The sequence below is a fragment of the Tupaia chinensis genome, unplaced genomic scaffold (genome assembly GCF_000334495.1).
Source record: "Tupaia chinensis unplaced genomic scaffold, TupChi_1.0 Scaffold000348_1, whole genome shotgun sequence".
NCBI classification, from domain to species: domain Eukaryota; kingdom Metazoa; phylum Chordata; class Mammalia; order Scandentia; family Tupaiidae; genus Tupaia; species Tupaia belangeri.
In genome coordinates, this window is record NW_006159842.1 from 252,760 (window position 1) to 277,346 (window position 24,587).

The 24,587-nt window shown below is 41.0% G+C and overlaps 1 protein-coding gene across 1 annotated transcript in view; it reads left to right on the forward strand.

Moving 5' to 3' along the window:
• ARCN1 (archain 1 coat protein complex I subunit delta) overlaps positions 1-24,587 on the forward strand; it is a 36,165-nt gene that overhangs the window by 7,250 nt on the left and 4,328 nt on the right. Inside the window, exons 2-9 of the mRNA XM_006152280.2 lie at positions 2,936-3,199; positions 3,892-4,071; positions 4,200-4,405; positions 5,054-5,218; positions 12,751-12,916; positions 16,901-17,048; positions 17,356-17,464; positions 23,611-23,815. Of these exons, the coding sequence (XP_006152342.1) occupies positions 2,936-3,199; positions 3,892-4,071; positions 4,200-4,405; positions 5,054-5,218; positions 12,751-12,916; positions 16,901-17,048; positions 17,356-17,464; positions 23,611-23,815 (1,443 nt within the window). The remainder of the gene's footprint in view (positions 1-2,935; positions 3,200-3,891; positions 4,072-4,199; positions 4,406-5,053; positions 5,219-12,750; positions 12,917-16,900; positions 17,049-17,355; positions 17,465-23,610; positions 23,816-24,587) is intronic.

Consider the following 24,587-nt stretch of genomic DNA (forward strand, 5'->3'; position numbering starts at 1 on the left):
TGTTTGCTTATATCTGGACAATAAAATAACTCAAAGATCCCAGAGTTTTCCTGCTTGAAACCTACTATTTTATCCTGTTTCATTCATTTTTTTTAATTTATTTAATTTTATTTATTCATTCAGTTATCTTAATTTGATCAGAGAAAGACGCACAAAGAGAAGGAAAGTGAGAAAGCAAGCCACCAGGTCTAGGACTCGAACCGTAGTCAGCCATGTAGGAATGTCCAGCGCCTTAACCATACCACCTGATAGCTCCTGTTTTCTTCATTTTTTATTATTCATTTATTTATTTATTTTAAGGGCTATTTTATTTATTTATTTATTTTAATTTGACTAGAGAGAGAAAGGTGAGAGGCAAGCCACCAGATCTAGGACCTGAACAGTAGTGGACCATGTGGGAGTCCGGTCCCTTAACTACCATGCCACCTGCTGGCCCCCTTATTTATTTGTTTTTAAGGTTTTTGACATAGGATGCTCGTGTTCACCAGAGAGAAACAGAAAGAGACAATGAGAGGGAAAGTGAGAAATCCCCGTAAGGGAGAATGACCACACCACATCCCTTCTTCTCCTGGGATTTTGGGCATGTATCCCCCAAAATATGTGCGTGGTATGATTTTCAAGCCACCAGATGTGGGAGTTGAACAGTAACCACTATGTCACGTGCTAGCCCCATGTTTTCTTCATTTTTAAATACTGAGATCTCCAAATTCATCAAAGCATAATTTAGATGCTATTTCTTCCACCAAGTCTTTCCTGATCTTACCAACTATAAATAATCTGTTTCTTCATTGAATTCTCATAGTTAACTTTACCAGTTGACTTGCTCATGTTTCTTAATATATTCTTCCTCATATTATATTTATTTATGTTTGTATCTTATGTCTACTAATTTGTGTGTGTGCAAGCTTTTTTCTCCATGAGGGATGGAAATAAAGAGAGGGAGAAGGACTCTACAGGGTCTTCCCTGTGCACTATGATCCTGCCCCTGCAGCCAGCCAGGATCACAGGTGATGCACTGGCATGTTCAGGTAGACCCAGGATATGAACCTGGGACTTTGCTTTATGGCTTTCACCATCATGCAGCAGTGCCTCTACTGCAGCTAGGTCTCTACTAAGCTTCTTGTAGGCAAAATGCCAGTCTGTTTATTCTTAATTCTCAGAAGAGCATCTAGTGTGATAATAGGCATTCAATAATTATTCAGTTAATTCTTTTTTAATTTATTTTATTTGTTGTTGTTGTTATCATTAATTTGACCAGAGAGAGAGAAAGGGAAAGTGAGAAAGGAAGCCACCAGGTCTGGGACTCGAACCGTGGTCAGCCATATGGGAGTCCAGTACCTTAACCACTGCACCACCTGCTGACACCAAATTCTTCAGTTAATTCTTTTTTTTAAAGAGTTATTTAATTTTTATTCATTTATTCTTTTTTTTTTTTTAATTTGACCAAAGAGAGACACACACACAGAGAGAGAGCGAAAGTGAGAAAGTAAGCCACCAGGTCCGGGACTTGAACCATGGTTGGCCATGTGGGAGTGTCCAGCACCATCACCACCTCGCCACCTGCTGGTCCCTGCAGTTAATTCTTAAAATTACATTGCTGAAATGGAGCTTGCCAATTCCTGTCATTAGTCTTTGAACACGCTGTGTCAATATAGCAAAATGGATGGATCGCTCCTCTCTATAGCATATACCTTTTTGTTACTTTTCCCTTTCATGTTACCCTTGATGCTAATTTTTACCTAAATGCTTCTTATTTTTTTTAAATTTTTTGCTACAGGGCACATGCACTTGCCAGAGTTAGAGAGAGAGCAGGAAAGTAAGAAAGCAAGCCGTCGGGTCCAGAACTTGAACCACTATCAGCCCTGTGGGGGTCCAGTGCCTCAACCACCCTGCCACCTGCTGGACCCAACTTAGGTTATTCTTTTTTTTTTTTTTCTTTTTTTTTTTTTTTTTTTAAGAATTATTTTATTTGTGGCGGCAGGTGGCGTGGTGGTTAAGGGCGCTGGACTCCCACATGACCAACTGTGATTCAAGTCCTGGACCTGGTGGCTTGCTTTCTCACTCTCTCTTTCTCTCTCTCACATACACACATTCTGTCCCTCTCTGGTCAAATTAAAATAAAGTTAAATTTAAGAAAAAAGAATTATTTTATTTAACTTTATTTATTTATTAATTTATTTCATATTTGACCAGAGAGGGACAGAGGGAGAGAGGGAAAAAGGAAAGAAATGAAAAGTAAGAAAGCAAGCCACCAGGTCCAGGACTTGAACTTCAGCTTTCCATGTGGGAGTCCAGTGCCCTTAACCACCACACCACCTGCGGGCCCCTTAAGCTATTCTTTATAGGTCTGCCAAAGTAGAGAGCAATCCAGTTCTGAGTCGCAAGGGACCCATTAATATGTATGGGCTTGGGGCCAGTAGGTGACATAGCAGTTAAGGTGCTAGATTCCCACATGACTGACCACAGTTCAAGTCCCTGACTTAGCGGTTTGAAAATCACACCGGACATGTATGTGTATGTGCCCAAAATTCTAAGAGAATGGAGGAGAAGGAATGGCAGCATGACTATCCATTCTGGGGGTGATTCCTCACTTTCCCTCTTACTGTCTATGCTGAGTGCATGTACCCTCTGGCAAAAACCTAAGAAAGGAAAAAAATATATGTATGGGCTTGAACAAAGATTATTTCTATACTCAGTTTTTCTTTAATTGTGTTACTGAAACCTAGGAATAATCGCTTCAGTTTCCTGTACTTCTGTTTTGTCTTATAAACTGAAGACTAGAATTAAAAAACAATGAAGTACAATTTGAAAGGTGGCATTCTAATTGTGATGTCACTAGATGAGAGTGTCATTCTCTGGAAGATGTACCACGATGTTAAGAAAGTAGATATGAATAAATAACTGATTAGTACTTATTTATATACGTTCCTGGCAGGTGCTGTTGGCAGCAGCAGTTTGCACGAAAGCTGGAAAGGCCATTGTTTCCCGACAGTTTGTGGAGATGACCCGAACTCGGATTGAGGGCTTATTAGCAGCTTTTCCGAAGCTCATGAACACTGGAAAACAGCATACGTTTGTTGAAACAGAGAGTGTCAGATATGTCTACCAGCCTATGGAAAAACTGTACATGGTACTGATTACCACCAAAAACAGCAACATTTTAGAAGATTTAGAAACCTTGAGACTCTTCTCAAGAGTGGTAAGAATCTTTCTGTTATACTGGGTCCAACATTTTATGTGAAGCTAATTTTTCCCCCAAAGTAGCTGGTGCTTATCAGCTTGCAGGCTCTGTATACACACACACACACACACACACACATATGCACACACACACTCACAGTGGCTATTGCTGCGGCTCCTTATTCAAGAACATTAATTGAGTGTCCTTCTAGGCTATAATTATCTCAGAAAAGAATGTGTGAACTTTCCTTTAATTTCCCAATTCTTTTTTTTTTTTAATTATTTTATTTAGTTATTTAAATTTGACTATAGAGACAGAGTAAGAAAGAGAAGGAAAGTGAGAAAGTAAGCCACCAGGTCCAGGACTTGAACCATGGTTGGCCATGTGGGAGTCCAGTGCTCTTAACCCCCACACCACTTGCCGGCCCCACATTTCCCAGTTCTTAAGTAGGTACTTGAATCGCCTTTTTGGTTCTGATTCTTGTTTGGCCAAGATTTTTAGGTAATGCTTTTTTAGATAAGACTTACTGATACACATACACACACACACAAATACAAAGTCATTATGCCAAAGTCTTGCTTAAAATGAAGATTAAAAGGAGCCAAAAGAGAAGTTTGAGTCTATTGATTGCATACCTTAAAAGATAAGACTTGAAAACATAGCTGCTGATGAATTCTAAATCTTTCTTTTCCATTGCTGTCCATGATTAGATCCCTGAGTATTGCCGAGCCTTAGAGGAGAATGAAATATCTGAGCACTGTTTTGACTTGATTTTTGCTTTTGATGAAATTGTCGCCCTGGGATACCGGGAAAATGTTAACCTGGCACAGATAAGAACCTTCACAGAAATGGATTCTCATGAGGAGAAAGTGTTCAGAGCAGTCAGAGAGGTAAATAAGGTCTTCTGGGACTGTTGGTGTTTATGTCTGTCTCGGGCTTCAGTAATTTGATTTTCCAGTTTCCACGTGTGCATGTAGACAGTACTCAAAGCTGCACCCACGTATGTCTCTTTTTGTAGACTCAAGAACGTGAAGCTAAGGCCGAGATGAGGCGTAAAGCAAAGGAATTACAACAGGCCCGAAGAGATGCAGAAAGACAGGGCAAAAAAGCACCAGGATTTGGGGGATTTGGCAGCTCTACAGTATCTGGAGGCAGCACAGCAGCCATGATCACAGAGACCATCATTGAAACTGATAAACCAAAAGTGGCACCTGCACCAGCCAGGTAATACTCCTGCGTATTACCAGTAGCTCTAGAATAGCAGATGAAATCTGCATGTCTGATTTCTAGGCAAGCTGTAAATGATGAAGGACTTAATGAAATAAGATGCAGTGTTAAATTTGATTACATAAAATATGGGTATAAAGGAAGAATCTGAATGTAGTGTTTCTCCTTTGGTGTAAAGGGGAGTTCTTTTGCCAATTATGCCATGACCTCAGTTTCCTATGGGAAGGAAGGAGATATTTAATTGTTCAGTAGAACTTTGGGTTCAAGGATTGACTTCAGGGGCAGACTGAACTACTGAGATAATATGAAAAATTTTGTTTGTACACAGGTATATTTACCTAGGTGGAAGGTGCAAAGTTTTTTTATCAGATCTTATATAGTTATAAAGGTAGACCTTTGGTCTTTAGGCACACAAAATTTACATGGTAATAGTGACTGTTAGCTGACAGTTGGAGCAGGTTTATATATCAGACTGTGAATAGTCTTATTTATTTGTCCATCAACACTAGGAAGCTTGAGTTTTTTCCTTGAGATTTTCACATTCTTCTTGAATTTAGGGAAACCTTCATTGATATGGGGTCATTAATTAATGTTTGGAGTTTGTAGTTCAATCATGTATCTTTTGTTCTGTATTATTCCACTTAGGCCTTCAGGCCCCAGCAAGGCTTTGAAACTTGGAGCCAAAGGAAAGGAAGTAGATAACTTCGTGGACAAATTGAAATCTGAAGGTGAAACTATCATGTCCTCCAATGTGGGCAAGCGTACCTCTGAAGCAACCAAAGCTCATACTCCACCTATTAATATAGAAAGGTACTAGTAACTTTTGAGTAAGAACAGATCGTATAATATTTTTTAAAATCTTATTTCAGGACCAGCAGGTGGTGTGGAGGTAAAGGTGCTGGACCCCAAATGGCCAACAGCCCAGTTCAAGTCCCTGACCTGGTGGCTTAAAAGTTGCGCCAGGTGTTATGTGCCTGCGTGCCCAAAATCTCAAGGGGAGACTAGAGGAGAAGAAAATTTTAAATAAGAACAAAACAAAAACAAAACTCTTATTTCAGTGTGCTATAAGTTTTTCTGTGCCTTTTACTCTTTCTTGATTTAAAAGATTTATTCAGTGCTATTCAAGAACATTAATTGAGTGTCCTTCTAGGCTATAATTATCTCAGAAAAGAATGTGTGAACTTTCCTTTAATTTCCCAATTCTTTTTTTTTTTTAATTATTTTATTTAGTTATTTAAATTTGACTATAGAGACAGAGTAAGAAAGAGAAGGAAAGTGAGAAAGTAAGCCACCAGGTCCAGGACTTGAACCATGGTTGGCCATGTGGGAGTCCAGTGCTCTTAACCCCCACACCACTTGCCGGCCCCACATTTCCCAGTTCTTAAGTAGGTACTTGAATCGCCTTTTTGGTTCTGATTCTTGTTTGGCCAAGATTTTTAGGTAATGCTTTTTTAGATAAGACTTACTGATACACATACACACACACACAAATACAAAGTCATTATGCCAAAGTCTTGCTTAAAATGAAGATTAAAAGGAGCCAAAAGAGAAGTTTGAGTCTATTGATTGCATACCTTAAAAGATAAGACTTGAAAACATAGCTGCTGATGAATTCTAAATCTTTCTTTTCCATTGCTGTCCATGATTAGATCCCTGAGTATTGCCGAGCCTTAGAGGAGAATGAAATATCTGAGCACTGTTTTGACTTGATTTTTGCTTTTGATGAAATTGTCGCCCTGGGATACCGGGAAAATGTTAACCTGGCACAGATAAGAACCTTCACAGAAATGGATTCTCATGAGGAGAAAGTGTTCAGAGCAGTCAGAGAGGTAAATAAGGTCTTCTGGGACTGTTGGTGTTTATGTCTGTCTCGGGCTTCAGTAATTTGATTTTCCAGTTTCCACGTGTGCATGTAGACAGTACTCAAAGCTGCACCCACGTATGTCTCTTTTTGTAGACTCAAGAACGTGAAGCTAAGGCCGAGATGAGGCGTAAAGCAAAGGAATTACAACAGGCCCGAAGAGATGCAGAAAGACAGGGCAAAAAAGCACCAGGATTTGGGGGATTTGGCAGCTCTACAGTATCTGGAGGCAGCACAGCAGCCATGATCACAGAGACCATCATTGAAACTGATAAACCAAAAGTGGCACCTGCACCAGCCAGGTAATACTCCTGCGTATTACCAGTAGCTCTAGAATAGCAGATGAAATCTGCATGTCTGATTTCTAGGCAAGCTGTAAATGATGAAGGACTTAATGAAATAAGATGCAGTGTTAAATTTGATTACATAAAATATGGGTATAAAGGAAGAATCTGAATGTAGTGTTTCTCCTTTGGTGTAAAGGGGAGTTCTTTTGCCAATTATGCCATGACCTCAGTTTCCTATGGGAAGGAAGGAGATATTTAATTGTTCAGTAGAACTTTGGGTTCAAGGATTGACTTCAGGGGCAGACTGAACTACTGAGATAATATGAAAAATTTTGTTTGTACACAGGTATATTTACCTAGGTGGAAGGTGCAAAGTTTTTTTATCAGATCTTATATAGTTATAAAGGTAGACCTTTGGTCTTTAGGCACACAAAATTTACATGGTAATAGTGACTGTTAGCTGACAGTTGGAGCAGGTTTATATATCAGACTGTGAATAGTCTTATTTATTTGTCCATCAACACTAGGAAGCTTGAGTTTTTTCCTTGAGATTTTCACATTCTTCTTGAATTTAGGGAAACCTTCATTGATATGGGGTCATTAATTAATGTTTGGAGTTTGTAGTTCAATCATGTATCTTTTGTTCTGTATTATTCCACTTAGGCCTTCAGGCCCCAGCAAGGCTTTGAAACTTGGAGCCAAAGGAAAGGAAGTAGATAACTTCGTGGACAAATTGAAATCTGAAGGTGAAACTATCATGTCCTCCAATGTGGGCAAGCGTACCTCTGAAGCAACCAAAGCTCATACTCCACCTATTAATATAGAAAGGTACTAGTAACTTTTGAGTAAGAACAGATCGTATAATATTTTTTAAAATCTTATTTCAGGACCAGCAGGTGGTGTGGAGGTAAAGGTGCTGGACCCCAAATGGCCAACAGCCCAGTTCAAGTCCCTGACCTGGTGGCTTAAAAGTTGCGCCAGGTGTTATGTGCCTGCGTGCCCAAAATCTCAAGGGGAGACTAGAGGAGAAGAAAATTTTAAATAAGAACAAAACAAAAACAAAACTCTTATTTCAGTGTGCTATAAGTTTTTCTGTGCCTTTTACTCTTTCTTGATTTAAAAGATTTATTCAGTGCATGCTCTTAAGTAGTGAAAGGTCGTTTTTTTCCTTTTTCTTTTGTTTAAATGTAGAACTTGTCTTTTATTGGCCGAGTTAACAAAAGTAACTTGTTATCATGCCTTGTGTGTAGCTTGTCTCTCTCTTTTTTTTCCCGAAGAATTAGTTCTTTTATTTATCTTTTATTTATTTTTTTTTTTAAAAATAATTATTTAATTTTCTTTATTCATTCATTTATTTTAATTTGACCAGTGAGAGACGCACAGAGAGAAGAGAAGTGAGAAAGCATGCCACGAGGCCCAGGACTTGAACTGCGGTTGGCCATGTGGGAATGTCCAGCACTTTAACCACCACACCACCTGCTGGCCCCTCATTATTGTTTTTAATTTGACCAGAGTGAGACAGAGAGAGAAAGAAAGCCTCCAGGTCCGGGACTCGAACCATGGTGAGCTATGTGGGAGTCCAGTGCCTTTAACCACTGCGTCATCTTTTATTGGCTAAGTTAACAAAAATAATTTGTTGTTATGCCTTGTGTGTAGCCTGTCCCCTAAAATGGACTTAAATTAGGAAACTTGAGCTATGATATTTCCGGTGTATTTCGGCATACCTTTTTTTTTTTAAAACTATTTTTTTTATTTAAATTTATTTATTTATGTATTTATTTTAAGTTTTGACTAGGGTAGGATAGAGTGAGAGGGAGGAAAAGTGAGAAAGCAAGCCACTAGGTCTAGGACTCAAACCGTAGTTGGTCATGTGGGAGTCCAGCACCTTTAAACCATCACACCACCTGCTGGCCCCAGGTATGTCTTTTTCTAATTAAACTATAAAGAGAAACAATCTTTAATTCAGAATTTATAAATACCTTTAACAGAAAATTAACATGTTATCTTTTGCTTTTTAAGTATTTGAGCTTAGTGTAGAATATTTTGATTTGAGTCTTATCTCCGTGCTTTGGTACTGCCTGGTGACATTTTTAAGTGGTAGTTATCAAGTTCACATATTCATGACTCAGATTTCTTGTCTTGAAGCCCAGACTTTCTACTGTTGCTGATGGTTTTGAGGTCAAGTGAAAGATGAGTCTAAGAGGCTACCTCTATCAGGTGTGCAGGAAAGAGGAGTATTTACTCTTTATACATCTTGTTTTGCATGAAGTAGCAGGGTTACGTCAGGATAAATGTCCTGTACTATTTCTGGTAGTTGCTTTGAGTGACACAGAGGTTTCATACATTTAAAAAGATGTTGAAGACCATCACAGAAAAACTCTTTCTAAATGGTATCTCCTTAGCAAAGAGCAAACTCTCATAAAGTCAAAATGGGACCCTGCCTTGTCTTAAGATACCCTCTTTTGTGGTCTTCAGTTTGATGCCTTTGTTTCTGGGAGGACCTAAGAGGCTGGAACAGAGAGCAGAACAGTATACCAAAATAATCTGGATAGCCTCTACAGTTTTACTGGGCTAAAAATAGTTCTGTTATAGAATATGGATAGCTCATACAAAAGGGTATCAAGAAGTCTATAGAAAAATGAAATTAAAGTATGAGTATATTTTGGTGCAAAATAATTTTGAAATCCCTGCATAGTGTCTTTATAATATGCATTTCCCATGAACTTTTTTTTTTTCCAAGAATTATTTTAGGGACCAGCAGGTGGCATAATGGTTAAGGTGCTGGACACCCACATAACCAACTATGGTTCAAGTCCTGGACCCAGTGGCTGGCTTTCTCACTTCCTCTCTCTCTCTCTCTCTCTCTCTGTGTCTCTGTCTCTTTCTTTGGTCCAATTAAAATAAATAAATGAATAAGCAAAGTCAAATAAATAATTCCTTAAAAAAATTGTTTTATTTAAATTTATTTATTTATTAAATAGTTTAAATTGGGGAACCAGCAGTTAGCGTAATGGCTATGTCGCTGGACTCCCACGTAGTCAACTGCGGTTCGCGTCCCGGACCCGGTGACTTAAAACTCACGCCGTTTAAATTGGACCAGAGAAGCACAGAATGAGTGAGTGAGTGAGTGAGTGAAGGGGGGGGGGGGCAAACCATCAGGGCTGGGATTCAAATCACAGTTGGCCACGTGGGAATCCAGTGTCATTAACCACCACGCCACCTGCCAGCACCTCCCATGAACTTTTTGAAGACCCCCTTGTACTTTTTTATTTTTTTTTCCTGACCAGAGGGTGTTTTAGAGAGAGGGATGGTAAGAACTTCCCAATAGAATGTGATCAGTCTGCAATCCATTTCCTCTATTTCTTTCTTTCTTTTTTTTTTTTAAGAGAGATTTTTGCTATACAGAGCATGTGCTCTCTCACAGAGAGGTAGAGAGAGACAGAGAGACAGAGATTTTGGGCTACGCCCAGGGGGATGGCTATATTGCAGTCCCTTCCCCTCCATTCTCCTCTCAAGATTTTGGGCATGCGCTCCACCTGAGTTTTAAGCTGTCGGGTCTGGGACTTGAACCATGGTAAACTGTGTGGGAGTCCAGCACGTAACCATTGTGACATCTGCTGGTCCCCATTTTCCCATTTCTCCACGCTGTCAGGATTTGGGGCATGTGAACACACATACATGGTGTGTTTTCCAAGCCACTGGAATCAGATTTTGAGCTGTAGAATGTAGCACCCTGTGCACAGTACTTGACATTGCACTGTGGGGCTGATCCCAACACTTTATTTTATTTATGTATTCTTTTAAGGTTTTTGCCATAGGGCATGTGCACTCACAAGGAAGAAAGAGACAGACAGACAGTGAGAGAGAGAGTGGGCATGGCCATGCTGTAGTCCCTTCTCCTTCATTCTCCTACTAGGATTTTGGGCATGCCCACATAAGCACCTTGTGTGATTTTCAAGCAAACTATACACCAAAGTATGTATTTAGGGGTAAAATACCGTAATATATTTAACTTGCCTCTTCAGTGGTTCAGGGGAAAATGCAAATATATACCTACATGCATGCATGCATACATGCTTGCTTGCTTGCTTGCTTGATTTATTTATTTATAAGTAAACAAATAAAACATTTCAAAAGAGAGAATAGAGGGCCACTTGGTGGCTTAATAATTAAAGTGTCTGGGTCCTACATAGCCAACTGCATTGTTCAAGTCCTGGATCTGGCAGCTTGAGTTTGTGTGCATGCATGCCCAAAATTCTCAAGAGGAGAACGGAGGAGAAAGGATTGGTATATGGTCATCTTCCTTGGAGCAAGCTTTCACAATTTCTCTTCTCTCACTTTCTCTCTTTCTGGAAATGCATGCACTCTGTAGTAAATTAAAATAAAGAAGGAAAAAAGAATACATACAAATGATAAAATAAATGGAATAAAATGTTAACAATAGATAAATCTGGATAAAGGGTATATACATATTTCTTTTTTTTCTTTAAGAACTTTATTTAACTTTATTTATTTATTATTATTTTAATGTTTCCAGAGAGAGACTCGAGAGAGAGAAGGAAACTGAGAAAGCAGGACTCCAGGTCTGGAACTCAAACCACAGTCAGCCATGTGGGAGTCCAATGCCCTTAACCACCACACCACCTGCCAGCCCCTGTATTTCTTATATTCATTTCTAATTTTTTTAAAGTTTGAAGTTATTTTCAAATAGGAAGTTTTTTTCTTTCCCTTATAGCTACCTAGTATTCATTTGTGTGTGGATAAAAATACATTTATGCAACTCCTTTTTTTTTTTTTTACTAGAGATTGTATGTACTCACAAGAGGGGGAGGAGTAAGAATGCACCCCTCATGGGGGATCATTATGCTACAATTCCTTCTCTTACATTTGTCCTCCTTTTGGGCTTTTGGGCACGTATTCACACATACCTGGCTTGTTTTCCAAGCCTCCTGATCTGAATTTGAACTGTACAGTTCATCCATGGCAATCCAGCTACCTTAACCATCAGGCAACCCAGGCAACGCCCTATTGATGGACATTTAAGTTGTTTTAAACTTTCTTTTTTAAGAATTATTTAATTTTATTTATTTATTTATTTATTTATTTATTTATTTATTTATTTATTTATTCTTTTTTTTTTCATTTGACCAGAGAGAGAGACACACAGAGAGAAGGAAAGTGAGAAAGCAAGCCACCAGGTCCAGGACTCGAACCATGGTTGGCCATGTGGGAGTGTCCAGCACCCTAACCACCACACCACCTGCTGGTCCCCAGTTGTTTTAAACTTTTACAATTCTTCAGTGGCTAACTTAGTACATTGTTTTGAATAGGTGTGAATTTGTCTGTAGGATAAATATGTTTAATTATCTGTAAGATAAATTCTAGAGAGGAATTGTTTGATCCAAGAGTATAATGTGTTAAATTTTGATAGATATATAGCAGCATTTTAAAACAAAACTGTTGGTCCACCCTGGGGGTATGGTCAGTAGCAAACTGAGCTATAGCGCTAGAAGCCATGTGGCTGACCACAGTCTAGATTCCAGGATTGGCTTGAAAACACACATGACCAAGATCCCAAGAAGCTGGAGAAAGGGAATCACAGATGTCAAGAGTGCCTCTGGGGCCAGCAAGTGGCATGGTGGTTAAAGGCACTGGACTCCCACATGGCCGACCACGGTTCAAGTCTCGGACCTGGTTGCTTGCTTTCTCACTCCTCTTTCTTGCTCTGTCTCTCTCTGATCGAGCTAGAAAATAATAATGATAAAGTTAAATAAAATGATTCTTTAAAAAAAAATAGAGTGCTTCTGTCTTTCCCTCTCTCTGCTTCTGTTGCGCATATACATGCACTGTCTATCATCAAGAAAAAATTATAGGAAAGTGTTTTCTTAAAATTATTTTTTATTTAATGTTATTTATCTATTTATTAATTTGTTTATTTATTTAGACCAGAGAGGGACAGAATGAGAGAGAGGTGGAGGAAAGTGAGAAAGCAAGTCACCAGGTCCAGGATTCAAACCATGGCCAGCTGTGTGGGAGTCTAGCGCCCTTAACCACTACACCACCTGCCAGCCCCACAAATAAACTTTTTTCAGGAAGAATTTAAAAAGTCTTTGCTGCCCAATCATCATTAAAACCTGGAGAAAAGGGAGTTCTGGTTTCTACCCTTGAACAGATTTATTACTTTTTCTTCACAGTGTGCATATGAAGATTGAAGAAAAGATCACACTGACCTGTGGACGTGATGGAGGGTTGCAGAACATGGAGCTTCACGGAATGATTATGCTCAGGATCTCAGATGACAAGTTTGGCCGAATTCGTCTTCACGTGGAGAATGAAGATAAGAAAGGGGTACAGCTACAGGTGTGTAGATGCTTTTTTTGTCCCCCTAGGCTTGTCTATTTCTGTTTATTTTTTGAGAGAGAGAGAGACAGATACCCTTGACAGGGTTTCACCATGCCTCAGTCTCCCTGCAGCCTTCTAGCCAACCAGGATCAGAGATGGGCCCTGCCACCTGTGCTACCTCAGCGGAGCCTGTAGAGCCTTTGGATAGGGAGTACTAAGACTTTTTTGTCTACCTAGCACCATCTTTGATAACTAGAGTGCCTTGTATGAACCACAGACCATAGAAAATTAAGTTATATGAGGGTACTTCAAAGAGTTTGTGAAAATATGGAATTAAAGTATGAGTTTATTTTGATGCAAAAAAAAAAAATTGAAAATGCATGCATAGTTTTTCTTAATAAGCACTGTCCATGAATTTTTTGACCTCCCCTCCCCCATATAACTAGTGTACTACATGCCCAGGAAAGAAGTAAATTTATTTTATTTTGTAGATCTGAGAATGATTGATAAGAGCTGCATTAGAATGGCTTTTAAATAATGGAATTGAGTGAAAGGTCATTTTTAAATTTTATAAATGATTCCACATTCACTAACAAAAGATACAAGGTAATGTTCATCTTTTACAAAAAGAATAAAATAATTCATTTAGGATCTTGGCTTGAAACAATTTTTAAAAACAGCAAGGTTCTGTTTTCTTTTTTTGCTATAGAATCCTTACATTAGCCAGAGAGAGAAAATGAAAGTGAAAAATCACCCCTCAGGGGGAATGGCCATGCCTCAATCCCTTCTCCTCTTAGGATTTTGGGCATGGAAACACATGCACCCGGGCATGATTCTCAAGCCACTGAGTCTGGGAGTTGGCCAGGTGGGATCCAGTGCTTTAACCTTCATGCCACATGCTGACCCAAAAAAACAGCAAAGTGTTGTTTTGTGTTTTGTTTTGTTTTGTTTTGTTTTGTTTAGAGAGAGTGAGAGAATGAAAGTGAGAAAGCAAGCTGCCAGGTCTGGAACTGGAACTGTGGTCTGCCATGTGGGAGTGCAGTGCTTTAACCATAACACTACTTGCTGGCCCTAATAGCACAGTTTTAAAACTTTAAATAAGTTAGGACCAGCAGATGGCATAATGATTACATTGTTGGACTCTCTTGTAGTTGACCATGGTCTAAGTCCTAGACCTGCTGGCTTGAAGCTCACACCGGGTACGTGTGTGTGTACACCCAGGGGGATAATGGGAAGAAGGGTTAATGGCATGGTTATTCCCCTCGGAGGGTTAGTTCTCACTTTCTGTCTTTCTGTCTCTCCGGTACGTGTACACACCCTATATCAAAAAATTCTTTTTCTTTTAAATTTATTTAATTCCACTTATTGTTTCCTTTTTTAAAAGAGTCTGGCGAGAGAGAGAGAAAGGGAAAGCAAGAAAGCAAGCCGCCAGGTCCAGGATTTGAACCGCAGTCAGCCATGAGGGAATCCAGTGCCTTGAACCACCGTGCCACCTTCTGGCTTCGCAAAAAAAACTCTTAAAAAAATAAAAACTTTAAGTAAGATATTTATTAAAACAGGTATGATATTAAATTTATTCACTCTGCCTGTGTATGAATTAGCTAAAGGCTAATATCTAGTGTTATATTCGGAAAGCACATAAGATCCTTAAAAAATAAATGTGTTTGGGGACCAGTAGTTAGCATAATGGCTATGTCGCTGGACTCCCATGTAGTCAACCGTGATTCGAGTTGACCCAAACTAGACCCAGTGGCTTAAACTCACATCGGGTGCATGTGCGTGCGTGCCCAAGATCCTGAGAGGATAATGGAGGAGAATGGACTGCAGCATGGCCATCCCCCCGGAGGGATGATTCTTCGCTTTCTGTCTCTCTGTCTCTCTCTGTCTTTCTGGTGAGCATAGGTGCCCTATAGCACAAACTTCTCCCAAAAAAAAAAAAGGAAAGAAAATGTGTTTGTTCTATTAGATACATTCGAGCCCTTCTTTTGTGTTTAATAGTTGCTTATTTGGGTGGCTGATCTTGTCTCTTGTCATAAGAACAAAGGCTGGGACCAGCAAATGGAGTAACGCTTAAAGGTTGCTAGACTCCCATGTAGTTGACCGTGGTTCGAGGCTTGGAGCCAGTGGCTTAAAACTCACTCCAGACATGTATGCGCACGTGCCCAAAATTCTGAGAGGAGAATGGAGGAGAAGGGATTATTGTGTTGCCATCCTCCTGGTGGGTGATTTCTTACTTTCTGTCTCTCTATCGAGTGTCCACACCCTACAGCAAAAATCTCTCTTAAAAAAAGGGGGGGGGGGACCAGCAGTTAGTGTAATGGCTATGTCGCTGGACTCCCGCGTAGTCGACCGCGGTTCACGTCCCAGACCCAGTGGCTTAAAACTCACGCTGGGCACATGTGCATGCATGCCCAAGATCCCGAGAGCAGAATGGAGGAGAAGGGATTGCGGCGTGACCATCCCCCCTGGGGGGTGATTTCTCACTTTCTGTCTCTGTCTCTCTCTGTCTTCTGGCAAGCGCACACTCCCTATAGCGAAAACCTCTCCAAAAAAAAAAAAGAATTAAAAAAAAAAAAAGGCTTTTCAGCAAAGAGTATGTTTTGTCTACGTTTTCTCCCACATAATTGACTTTTGAAAGTAGTAGGGGGCCAGCAGATGGCTTGGTGGTTAAGGGTGCTGGACTCCCACATGGCTGACTGTAGTTCAAGTTCCAGACCTGGTAGCTCGCTCGCTCGCTCGCTCGCTCTCTCTCTCTCTCTCTCTCTCTCTTTCTCTCTCACACACACACATTCACACACATTCTATCCCTCTCTGGTCAAATTGAAATAAATGAATGAATAAATAAAGTTAAATGAAATAATTTTTAAAAAAGAAAATAAGAAAGTAGTACTTATTTGATAACAGCTTTGCTAGCTCTTAAGGTGGATATAGACTATTAAACAAAAGTTTGTTTGTTTTTTTTCTCCTCATAAAATGATTTGTTTTAAAAAGATAGGACTGGCTAGAGCCAATAGTCACTGTGGTGGTTAAGGCCTGGATTCCTACATGGCCGGCCACAGTTCTAGTCCCAGGCCTGGTGACTTGAAAATACATGCTGGTCCCATATACATGCATGCCCAAACTCCTAAGAGGAGAATTGAGAAGGGATTGTGGTATGCCCTTCCCCACTAGAGAGGTGTAATTTCTCACTTCCCCCCTCTTTGTTTTTCTCCAGTGAGTGCACCCTGCCCTATGGCAAAAACCTTTAAAAACAAAGAAAGAAAAGAAAACACTGCACTGTCTTAATTGTCCTAAGTTTTAACAGCTTTAGCTCTGTAGGCAAAATTGTAACTAAACTCTGCACAGAACTATTTCCCTCTCCTGCCTCTTTATATAAGTGGAGGGCCGCTTTAACTTCGGCAGCGAATGCCTGATCTCAGTCTTCTGCTTGACAGACCTGACCCCACCATGAGGCTACTTACTCCCTGTGAAGTATTTTTGGAAAGGACTTAGTTAATGGTCTTTAACTTTTTCAATTACAAACTTGCTTATTGTTGCCTTTTTTTTTTTAACTATAGGGTACATGCACTCACCACAGAGACAGAGCAAGACAGAGAGATAGAAAGTGAGAAATCACCCCCCAGGGGCGATGGCCATGCTGCAGTCCCTTCTTCATTCTCCTCTCGAGTTTTTGGGCACCCACACACACACATGTACCTGGTGTGTTTTAAGCCGCTGGGTATAGAACACCCTGAACTGTAGTCAACTGTGAGTCCTGCAACATAACCATTATGCCATCTGCTGGTCCCTCTTATTACCTTTTAAAGTTGAAATTCATCTTTTTGATTATTCTTAAAGCTTTCTAAAAGTCTTTGAAGAAGGGAATGCTTTCTTCAAAATCAAAAAGAGTCGGAATTTGTTAGGTGTCCTATTTGAGATGTTTAGATTGAGGGCTATGTTAGCCTAGAGGTGGTTTGTTTCTGTCTTCTGATCTCAGAATTTTTTCTTTTCTTCTCTTTCCAGACCCATCCAAATGTAGATAAAAAACTTTTCACAGCAGAGTCTCTAATTGGCTTGAAGAATCCAGAGAAGTCATTTCCCGTCAACAGCGATGTAGGGGTGCTAAAGTGGAGACTACAGACCACAGAGGAGTCTTTTATTCCACTGACAAGTAAGTAGCCTGGCCATTCCCACTGAGTAAGTCTGCACCAAGAATTAGGCAGTCCTGGCTTGTACAGGCTTATTCTGGTTGCCATGCAGTCTTTTGCAAAGTGATGCCCTTTCAGAATGGACTTGGTGCTACGTTTTGTGTATTTTAATTATCAGCTCTACTTTCATTTTGAAATTATTATTTTTAATATGATTTACATTAGGATGTTTTAGACCTGCAGGGGTCAGTCTACATTGAGTTGCCATTCTTATTTTTTCTCCAGTCTTTTTCTGATGTTCTATTATGACTGCTTGGCTTTTCTCCTCAGTTAATTGCTGGCCCTCGGAGAGTGGAAGCGGCTGCGATGTCAACATAGAATATGAGCTACAGGAAGATAACTTAGAGCTCAACGATGTGGTTATCACCATCCCACTCCCGTAAGTGGTATCCTCCACATGACCTGCTTCCTACGTCAGGTTTGGGCTTATGGTGCTGGTCTTTGGGAACTCGTTTTATAGGGAGCCCCTAGCTGACTCTTCAATCTTAGATACTATAGTATCTTCAAGAGGCCCATTGTAGAAGAAACCAGACATACAAGGCTGCATCCTTCTACAGCTTTCTGGAAAGGGTGATATTCTTGGAACAGAAATCAGGAAACACTTGACTACAAAGGGGATAAGGGAATATTGGGGAAGGTAGAGATGTTCTGTGCTTTGATGGTCGTAGTCCTTACAAAACTGCATACATTCATTTGTCAGAATGCATTGAGCTGTGTGCTTTGATGTTAGCAGATGAAACACAACAGGCAGTTGTAGTTCTAGAGCTATATTCAGATGTTTGTTTTTAGCTGGATAACATAGTAATGATTTCTAAAAGGAGGAGCCACTTCTCAGTTAAACTTCCTGTGTTTTGCTTTGCAGCTGTCAAATCAGTTGAGTCTATGAGACGGAATTTTTCTTTTCACTTGATCTCTAAACCATCACTAAAGATGAGAATATATGTTTAAGGGGAATGTAATTCTTGCTGAAACAAGATATCTGTACTGGGGCCAGCAGGTGGTGTGGTGGTTAAGATGCTGGACTCCTTAGATCAAGTCCCGGACCTGGTGGCTTGCCTTCTCACTTTCTCTCTCTCTCTCTGTCTTTCTCTGGTCAGATTAAAAAATAATAATTTTAAAAAGTTAGATAGCTGTATTAGTTTCGATAAAAATTTTTTTCTTTTCAAATCTGCACAAAGGTGAGAGCAGAACTTTTTAAAAAATAATTATTTAATGGGACCAGCAGTTAGCGTAATGGCTATGTCGCTGGACTTCCACGTAGTCAACCGTGGTTCGCGTCCCGGACCCGGTGGCTTAAACTCACACTGGGCGCGTGTGCATGTGTGCCCAAAATCCTAAGAGGAGAATGGAAGAGAAGGGATTGCGGCATGGCCATCCCCTCTGGGGCGGGGGGTGATTTCTCCCTTTCTCTCTCTTTCTCTCTGTCTGATGAGTGCACGCGCCCTATAGCAAAAACCTCTCCAAAAAAATAATAATAATAATTATTTATTTAGGGGGCAGGCAGATGGCATTGTGGTTGGGGACACTGGATTCCCACATGGCTGACTATGGTTCTTCAAGTCCTGGACCTGGCGGCTTGCTTTGTCACTTTCTCTCTCTCTCTCTCTCTCTCTCTCTCTCTCTCTCTGTTCCTGTATGGTCAAATTAAAATAAAATTAATTAAGATTTTAAAAAGGAAGAAGAATTACTAATTTAATTTTATTTATTCATTCATTTTTTAAAGTCTATTAAGTTTTTTTAAGAATTATTTTTATTTAACTTTATTTATTTATTTATTTATTGGAGAGGTTTTTGCTATAGGGTACATGCACGCGCCAGAGAGACAGAAAGCGAGACATCAACCCCCAGGGGGATGGCCACACCGCAGTCCCTTCTCTATTCTCTTCTCAGGATCTTGGTCATGCATGCACACTCACCCAGCATGAGTCCAGGACTCAAACCGCAGTCAGCTACGTGGGAGTCCACCGACATAGCCATTACACTAACTGCTGGTCCCTATTTAATTTAATTTGACCAGAGAGAGACAGAGTGAGAGAGAGAGAGAGAGGGAAAGTGAGAAAGCAAGCTGCCAGGTCCAGGACTTAAACCATGGTGGGCCATGTGGGAGTTCGCCACCCTTAACCACCATGCCACCTGCTGGCCCCTTAATATATTTTCTACCAACTTTATTGAGGAATAACTGATAAACTATAAAATTCACATACTTAAATTATATAATATGGTAAGTTTTTATAGGTGTGCACCTGTAAAACTATCACCACAATCAGGATAATGAAAGTGTTTGTCAGCCTCGAGAGTTAGTTTGTGTAAGTTTTTGTTGTACAAAGGGCCAACTCTCTGGGATCATCTGGAAATTCTTTGTGTTAAGGTTTATCTCCTCAGTAGCACATCCAGAGAATGTGCACTGTTATTACTCAGCAGTGATCCAGCTCCTCTCCTCACCGTCAGCTCCCCAGGATTAGTGAAGTTACTTATGAACTCCAGGAAGTGTATTCTTACTGTGTCTTTTTTTTTTTTTTTTTTTTTTAAGATTTTTGCCATAGGTTATGTGCACATTCTGAAGAGAGAGAGAGGGAAAGTGAGAAGTCAGCCCCAGGGTTGGAGATAACCACGCCATAATCCCTTCTCCTCCATTCTCCTCTTGGGACTTTGGGCACATATGCACATGCACCTGGTATGATTTTTTAAGGCACCGGGTCTGGGATTCAAACCGTAGTTGACCATGTGGGAATCCAGCACCTTAACAAACACACTACCCACTAGCCCTCATAGCATGTCTTTACTGCTTAATTATTATTGTGAGAAAATCATACAAATTTAAATTTGTATTTTGCTCCCTTTTAGATAATTCAGGCACTTATATTCTTAGGTCTGGTTTAGTCATTCTTATTTTCATTTTCTTCTTTCTTTTTTTTTTTTTTTTTTTTTTTTTTTTTTTGAGAGATTGTTGTTCTAGGGCGCATGTGCTTGCCAAAAAGAGAGAGACAGACAGACAGACAGAAAGATAGAAAGTGAGAAAATCATCCCCCTGGGAGGATGGTTATACCCTAGTCCCTTCTCCTCCATTCTCTTCTTGGAATTTTAGACACACATGCACATGTGCCTGGCGTGAGTTTCAAACCTCCTGGCTTGGAACTCAAACCGCAGTTGGCCATGTGTGAGTCCACTGACATAAGCATTATACCATCTGCTGGTCCGCTTATTTTCATTTTTTTAAAAACATGTTTTATTGGGACCAGCAGTTGGTGTAATGGCTACGTCGCTGGACTCCCATGTAGTCGACCGTGGTTCAAGTCCCAGACCCAGTGGCTTAAACTCATGCCAGGTGCGCATGCGTGCGTGCCCAAGATCCCAAGAGGAGAATGGAGGAGAAGGGATTGCAGCGTGGCCATCCCCCCCAAGGGCGTGATTCCTCGCTTTCTGTCTCTCTGTCTCTCTCTGTCTTTCTGGCAAGCACACGCACCCTACAACAAAAGCCTCTCAAAAAAAAAAACATGTTTTATTACCAATATCCCCTTCAGTTGAGTTACCATGTTATTCTTTACAGTGTGGTTATTTTTTCAGAACACTAGATGGCTGCCTAGTACCGTTATAAGACTTGGGCGTCCGTGGCAGGTGGGGTTTTGTTTGTCAAGATTTATTTTACTAATCTATTTTTAGGATACCACAATTTTTTGGCCTCTCCATCTACCCTGTAATTGTGGTTATGGTGGTTTCCTGTGTCTTAGTTCCATTTTGTAATGGTCTCTAGGAGCGACCCTGAGACAGCATTGTACTCCATTGTGTAGAAGAATCAGATTAAAAAGGATCAGAGGGGCCAGCAGAAGGCATAGCATTTACATCACTGGACTCCCATGTGGCCAACTGCGGTTCGAGTCCCAGACCCAGTGGCTTGAAACTCATGCCAGGTGCATGTGCGTGTGTGCCCTAGATCCCAGGAGGAGAATGGAGAAGAAGGGATTGTGTGGCCATCCCCCCAGGGGGTGATTTCTCACTTTCCCTTTCTCTCTCTCTCTCTCTCTCTGGTAAGCACATGTGCCCTATGACAAAAAGTCACTAAAACAGGTGGGGAAGAGGGGGGGATCAGAATCAGGACCAGAGCACGGACACCCAGATGGACCAGGCCCAGTGATTAAGGGAACTGGATCCAACATGTCTGACCTTGTGTGGTTTGAATCCCAATCATGGTGGCTTGAAAAACATGCTGGGGGGACCAACAGGTGGCGTGGTGGTTAAGGCGCTGGACACTCCCACATGGCCAACCAGGGTTCAAGTCCTGAATCTGGTGGCTTGCTTTCACACTTACTTTCTCACTCTCACCCTCTGTCTCTCTATGGTCAAATTAAGAAATAAATGAATGAATGAATGAATGAATAGAATAGAATAATTATTGAAAAAAAAAAAAGAAAAACATGCTGGGTGCATGTGTGTTCATGCCCAGAATCCCAGTAGGACTGAGAAGTGGGAGAGAAGGGATCACAGCATGATTGTACCCTGGGGTGGGGCATGCTTTCCTCCCTCTCTTTCTGTCTCACTATAAGGAGTGCACAAAATAAAAAAAAAAAAAAAAAAAAAAAAAAAGCCTCAGGACCATTAAATTGATAGGGAAGAGTTAACGAATCTTATGCTACCCTAAAATTTTTCTTTGTCTGCCTTATTTATGCTGCCCCTAGTACAAGCATGGAGTGTTGTTGGTGAATTAAAATGTGGTAAATTTAGAATGTGTAGGAGTAGGTGATGCTGCCTGGCAGCCGGGTGTGGGAGAGCTGAGTACATCTAACTAGCCCTGGTTCCCTAACTGATTAAGGACAATCCTCTATCTTTCTGCCAGCATGTTTCCCTTTTGCCCAGGGTTAAAGCGTGCTTTCACTTAACAAATAAAAGTCCTCTTACTATATTATAAGTCAAATAAATCCTCTGGCATCAACTTCAGTGAAGGTTTGCAACATTAAAAACAAATCCTCTCAAAGGCCCAAACTTATCTCCATTTGGGGTTTTTAGTTTCCCCACTACTATTATCAATCTGCTTTTTTTTCCGTGTTATTACCTATAAGAAAGCTGCATTGGGACTGGCGAGATGGCATAACGTTTAAGTCGCTGGACTCCCACGTGGCTAACTATGGTTCGAGTCCCGGACCCAGTGGCTTGAAACTTGTACTGGGTGCATGTGTGTGCCTGCCCAAGATCCCGAGAGGAGAATGGGATTTGGATTGCAGTAGCCATCCTCCCGGGGCGTGATTTCTCACTTTCTGTTCCTGTATCTTTCTGTCTCTCTGGTGAGTGCATGCATCCTATAGCAAAAATCTCTCTCTAAAAAAAGAGAGCACTGCATTATGCTATAATTCCTTTTTGACAGGGCAACAAAAGCACTGGTAGAAGGTTTCTGGAAACATTTCCCACCCACACAGTTGTCTCATGCCCGGCTGGCTCCCAGGTCTAGTCCTTGAGCTGGAGCAGTGCACGACTGTATCTGCCAATACCTATTGTTTTTTTCTTTTTTCTTTTTGTTTTTTTCCTTTTTTTTTTTTTTTCTTTTCTTGAGAGGTTTTTTCACTATAGGGTGTGTGCGCCCGCCAAACAGACAGAGACAGAGAGACAGAAGGCGAGAAATCACCCCCCAGAGGGGATGGTCACGCCGCAATCCCTTCTCCTCCGTTCTCCTCTCAGGATCTTGGACACACACACACACACACACACACACACACACACACACACACACCCGGCATGAGTTTTAAGCCACTGGGTCCAGGACAGGAACTGCGGTCGACTACATGGGAGTCCAGCGACATAGCCATTACGCTAACTGCTGGTTCCCTGTTTTTTTTTCTTTTTTGGAGAAGTTTTTTGCTGTACGGCACATGAACTTGCCAGAAAGACAGAGACAGAAAGCGAGAAATCACCCCCCAGGGGGGATTGCCACACCACAATTCCTTCTCCATTCTCCTCTCCGGATCTTGGGCACACACTCAGATGCACCCAGTGTGAGTTTAAGCCACCAGGTCTGGGACTCGAACCATAGTCAACTACATGGGAGTCCAGCAACATAGCCACTGCGCCAACTGCAGGTCCTGTTGTTTTTTTTTTTTTTTTTTCTTTTTTAAAGAATTATTTTACTGGTATTTATTTATTTATTTAACTAGAGAGGGACAGAGAGAGCGAGTAAATGAGAGACAGAGAAAGTGAGGAAGCAAGCCGCCAGATCCGGGACTGAAACTATGGTTAGCCATGTGAGAGTCCAATGCTCTTGACCACTATGCCACTTGCTGTCCCCGCAAGTACCTATTGTTGTGTAGAGATGAAAATGAGTGAGACCCTCAGCCTCACAGACGAAAATGAGTGAGACTCTTAGCACAACTACTAAAACTTTGATCCTTAAGATTATTAGGGAGCCTAATTTTTTCTAGGAACCTAAAATTTGCAGTTCTAGAAGGCAGCATGTGAGGAGCATACTCAGTTTTGGGGGTGGCTTTCTGTGGTGGAGTTACTTCTTTGGACAGCTAGCATGATGGATGTTTCTCACAACAGGTCTGGCGTTGGTGCTCCTGTGATAGGCGAGATCGACGGGGAGTATCGGCATGACAGTCGACGGAACACCTTGGAGTGGTGCCTACCAGTGATCGATGCCAAAAACAAGAGTGGCAGTCTAGAGTTTAGCATTGCTGGGCAGCCCAACGACTTCTTCCCTGTTCAGGTTTCCTTCATCTCCAAAAAGAATTACTGTAACATACAGGTATCGTCTTCAAATGCCAACGCTATGTGGGAGAGCAGTGGGATAGACGCAGAGAGGTAGCATGCTTCCCTGGCAGACCACCAGTCAGAAGGCGGGGCCTGGTCAGTTCTTTCTTGATCTTGGTCACATTCCTCACCTGCTTTACTTTCAGAATCAGACAAATTATGAGTATGTTTGAAAGTACTTAAGAACAGTGCAAAATTCACATACACTTTTTTTTTTTTTTTTTTTTTTAATTTGCTATAGGAGGTGCATACTCACTGGAGAGAGGGAGGGAAGGGGAGAAAGCACCTCCCAGGGAGAATGGCCACACTGCATTCCCTCTCCTCCATCTACACTTGGACCTGGCATGTTTCTCAAGCCAGATCCAAGTCTTGAACTGTACAGTTGGCCATGTGGGATCCAGCCACCTCAACCACCACACCACTAGCTAGTACCATATACACTTCTTTTTTGGGGGGAGAGGTTTTTGCTATAGGATGCCTGTGTTCGCCAGAAAGACAGAGACAGACAGAGAGACAGAAAGCAAGAAATTACCCCCCAGGGAGGATGGCCACACTGCAATCCCTTCTCCTCCATTCTCTCAGGTTTTTGGGCACGCATACACACGCACCTGGCGTGCATTTAAGCCACCGGGTCTGGGATTCAAACCACGATTGACCACATGGGAGTCCATCGACATAGCCATTACACCAATTGCTGATCCTCCATATACACTTCTTTTTTTTCTGGTTTTTTTTTTTTTTTTTTGAGGTTTTTTCTCTATGGGCCG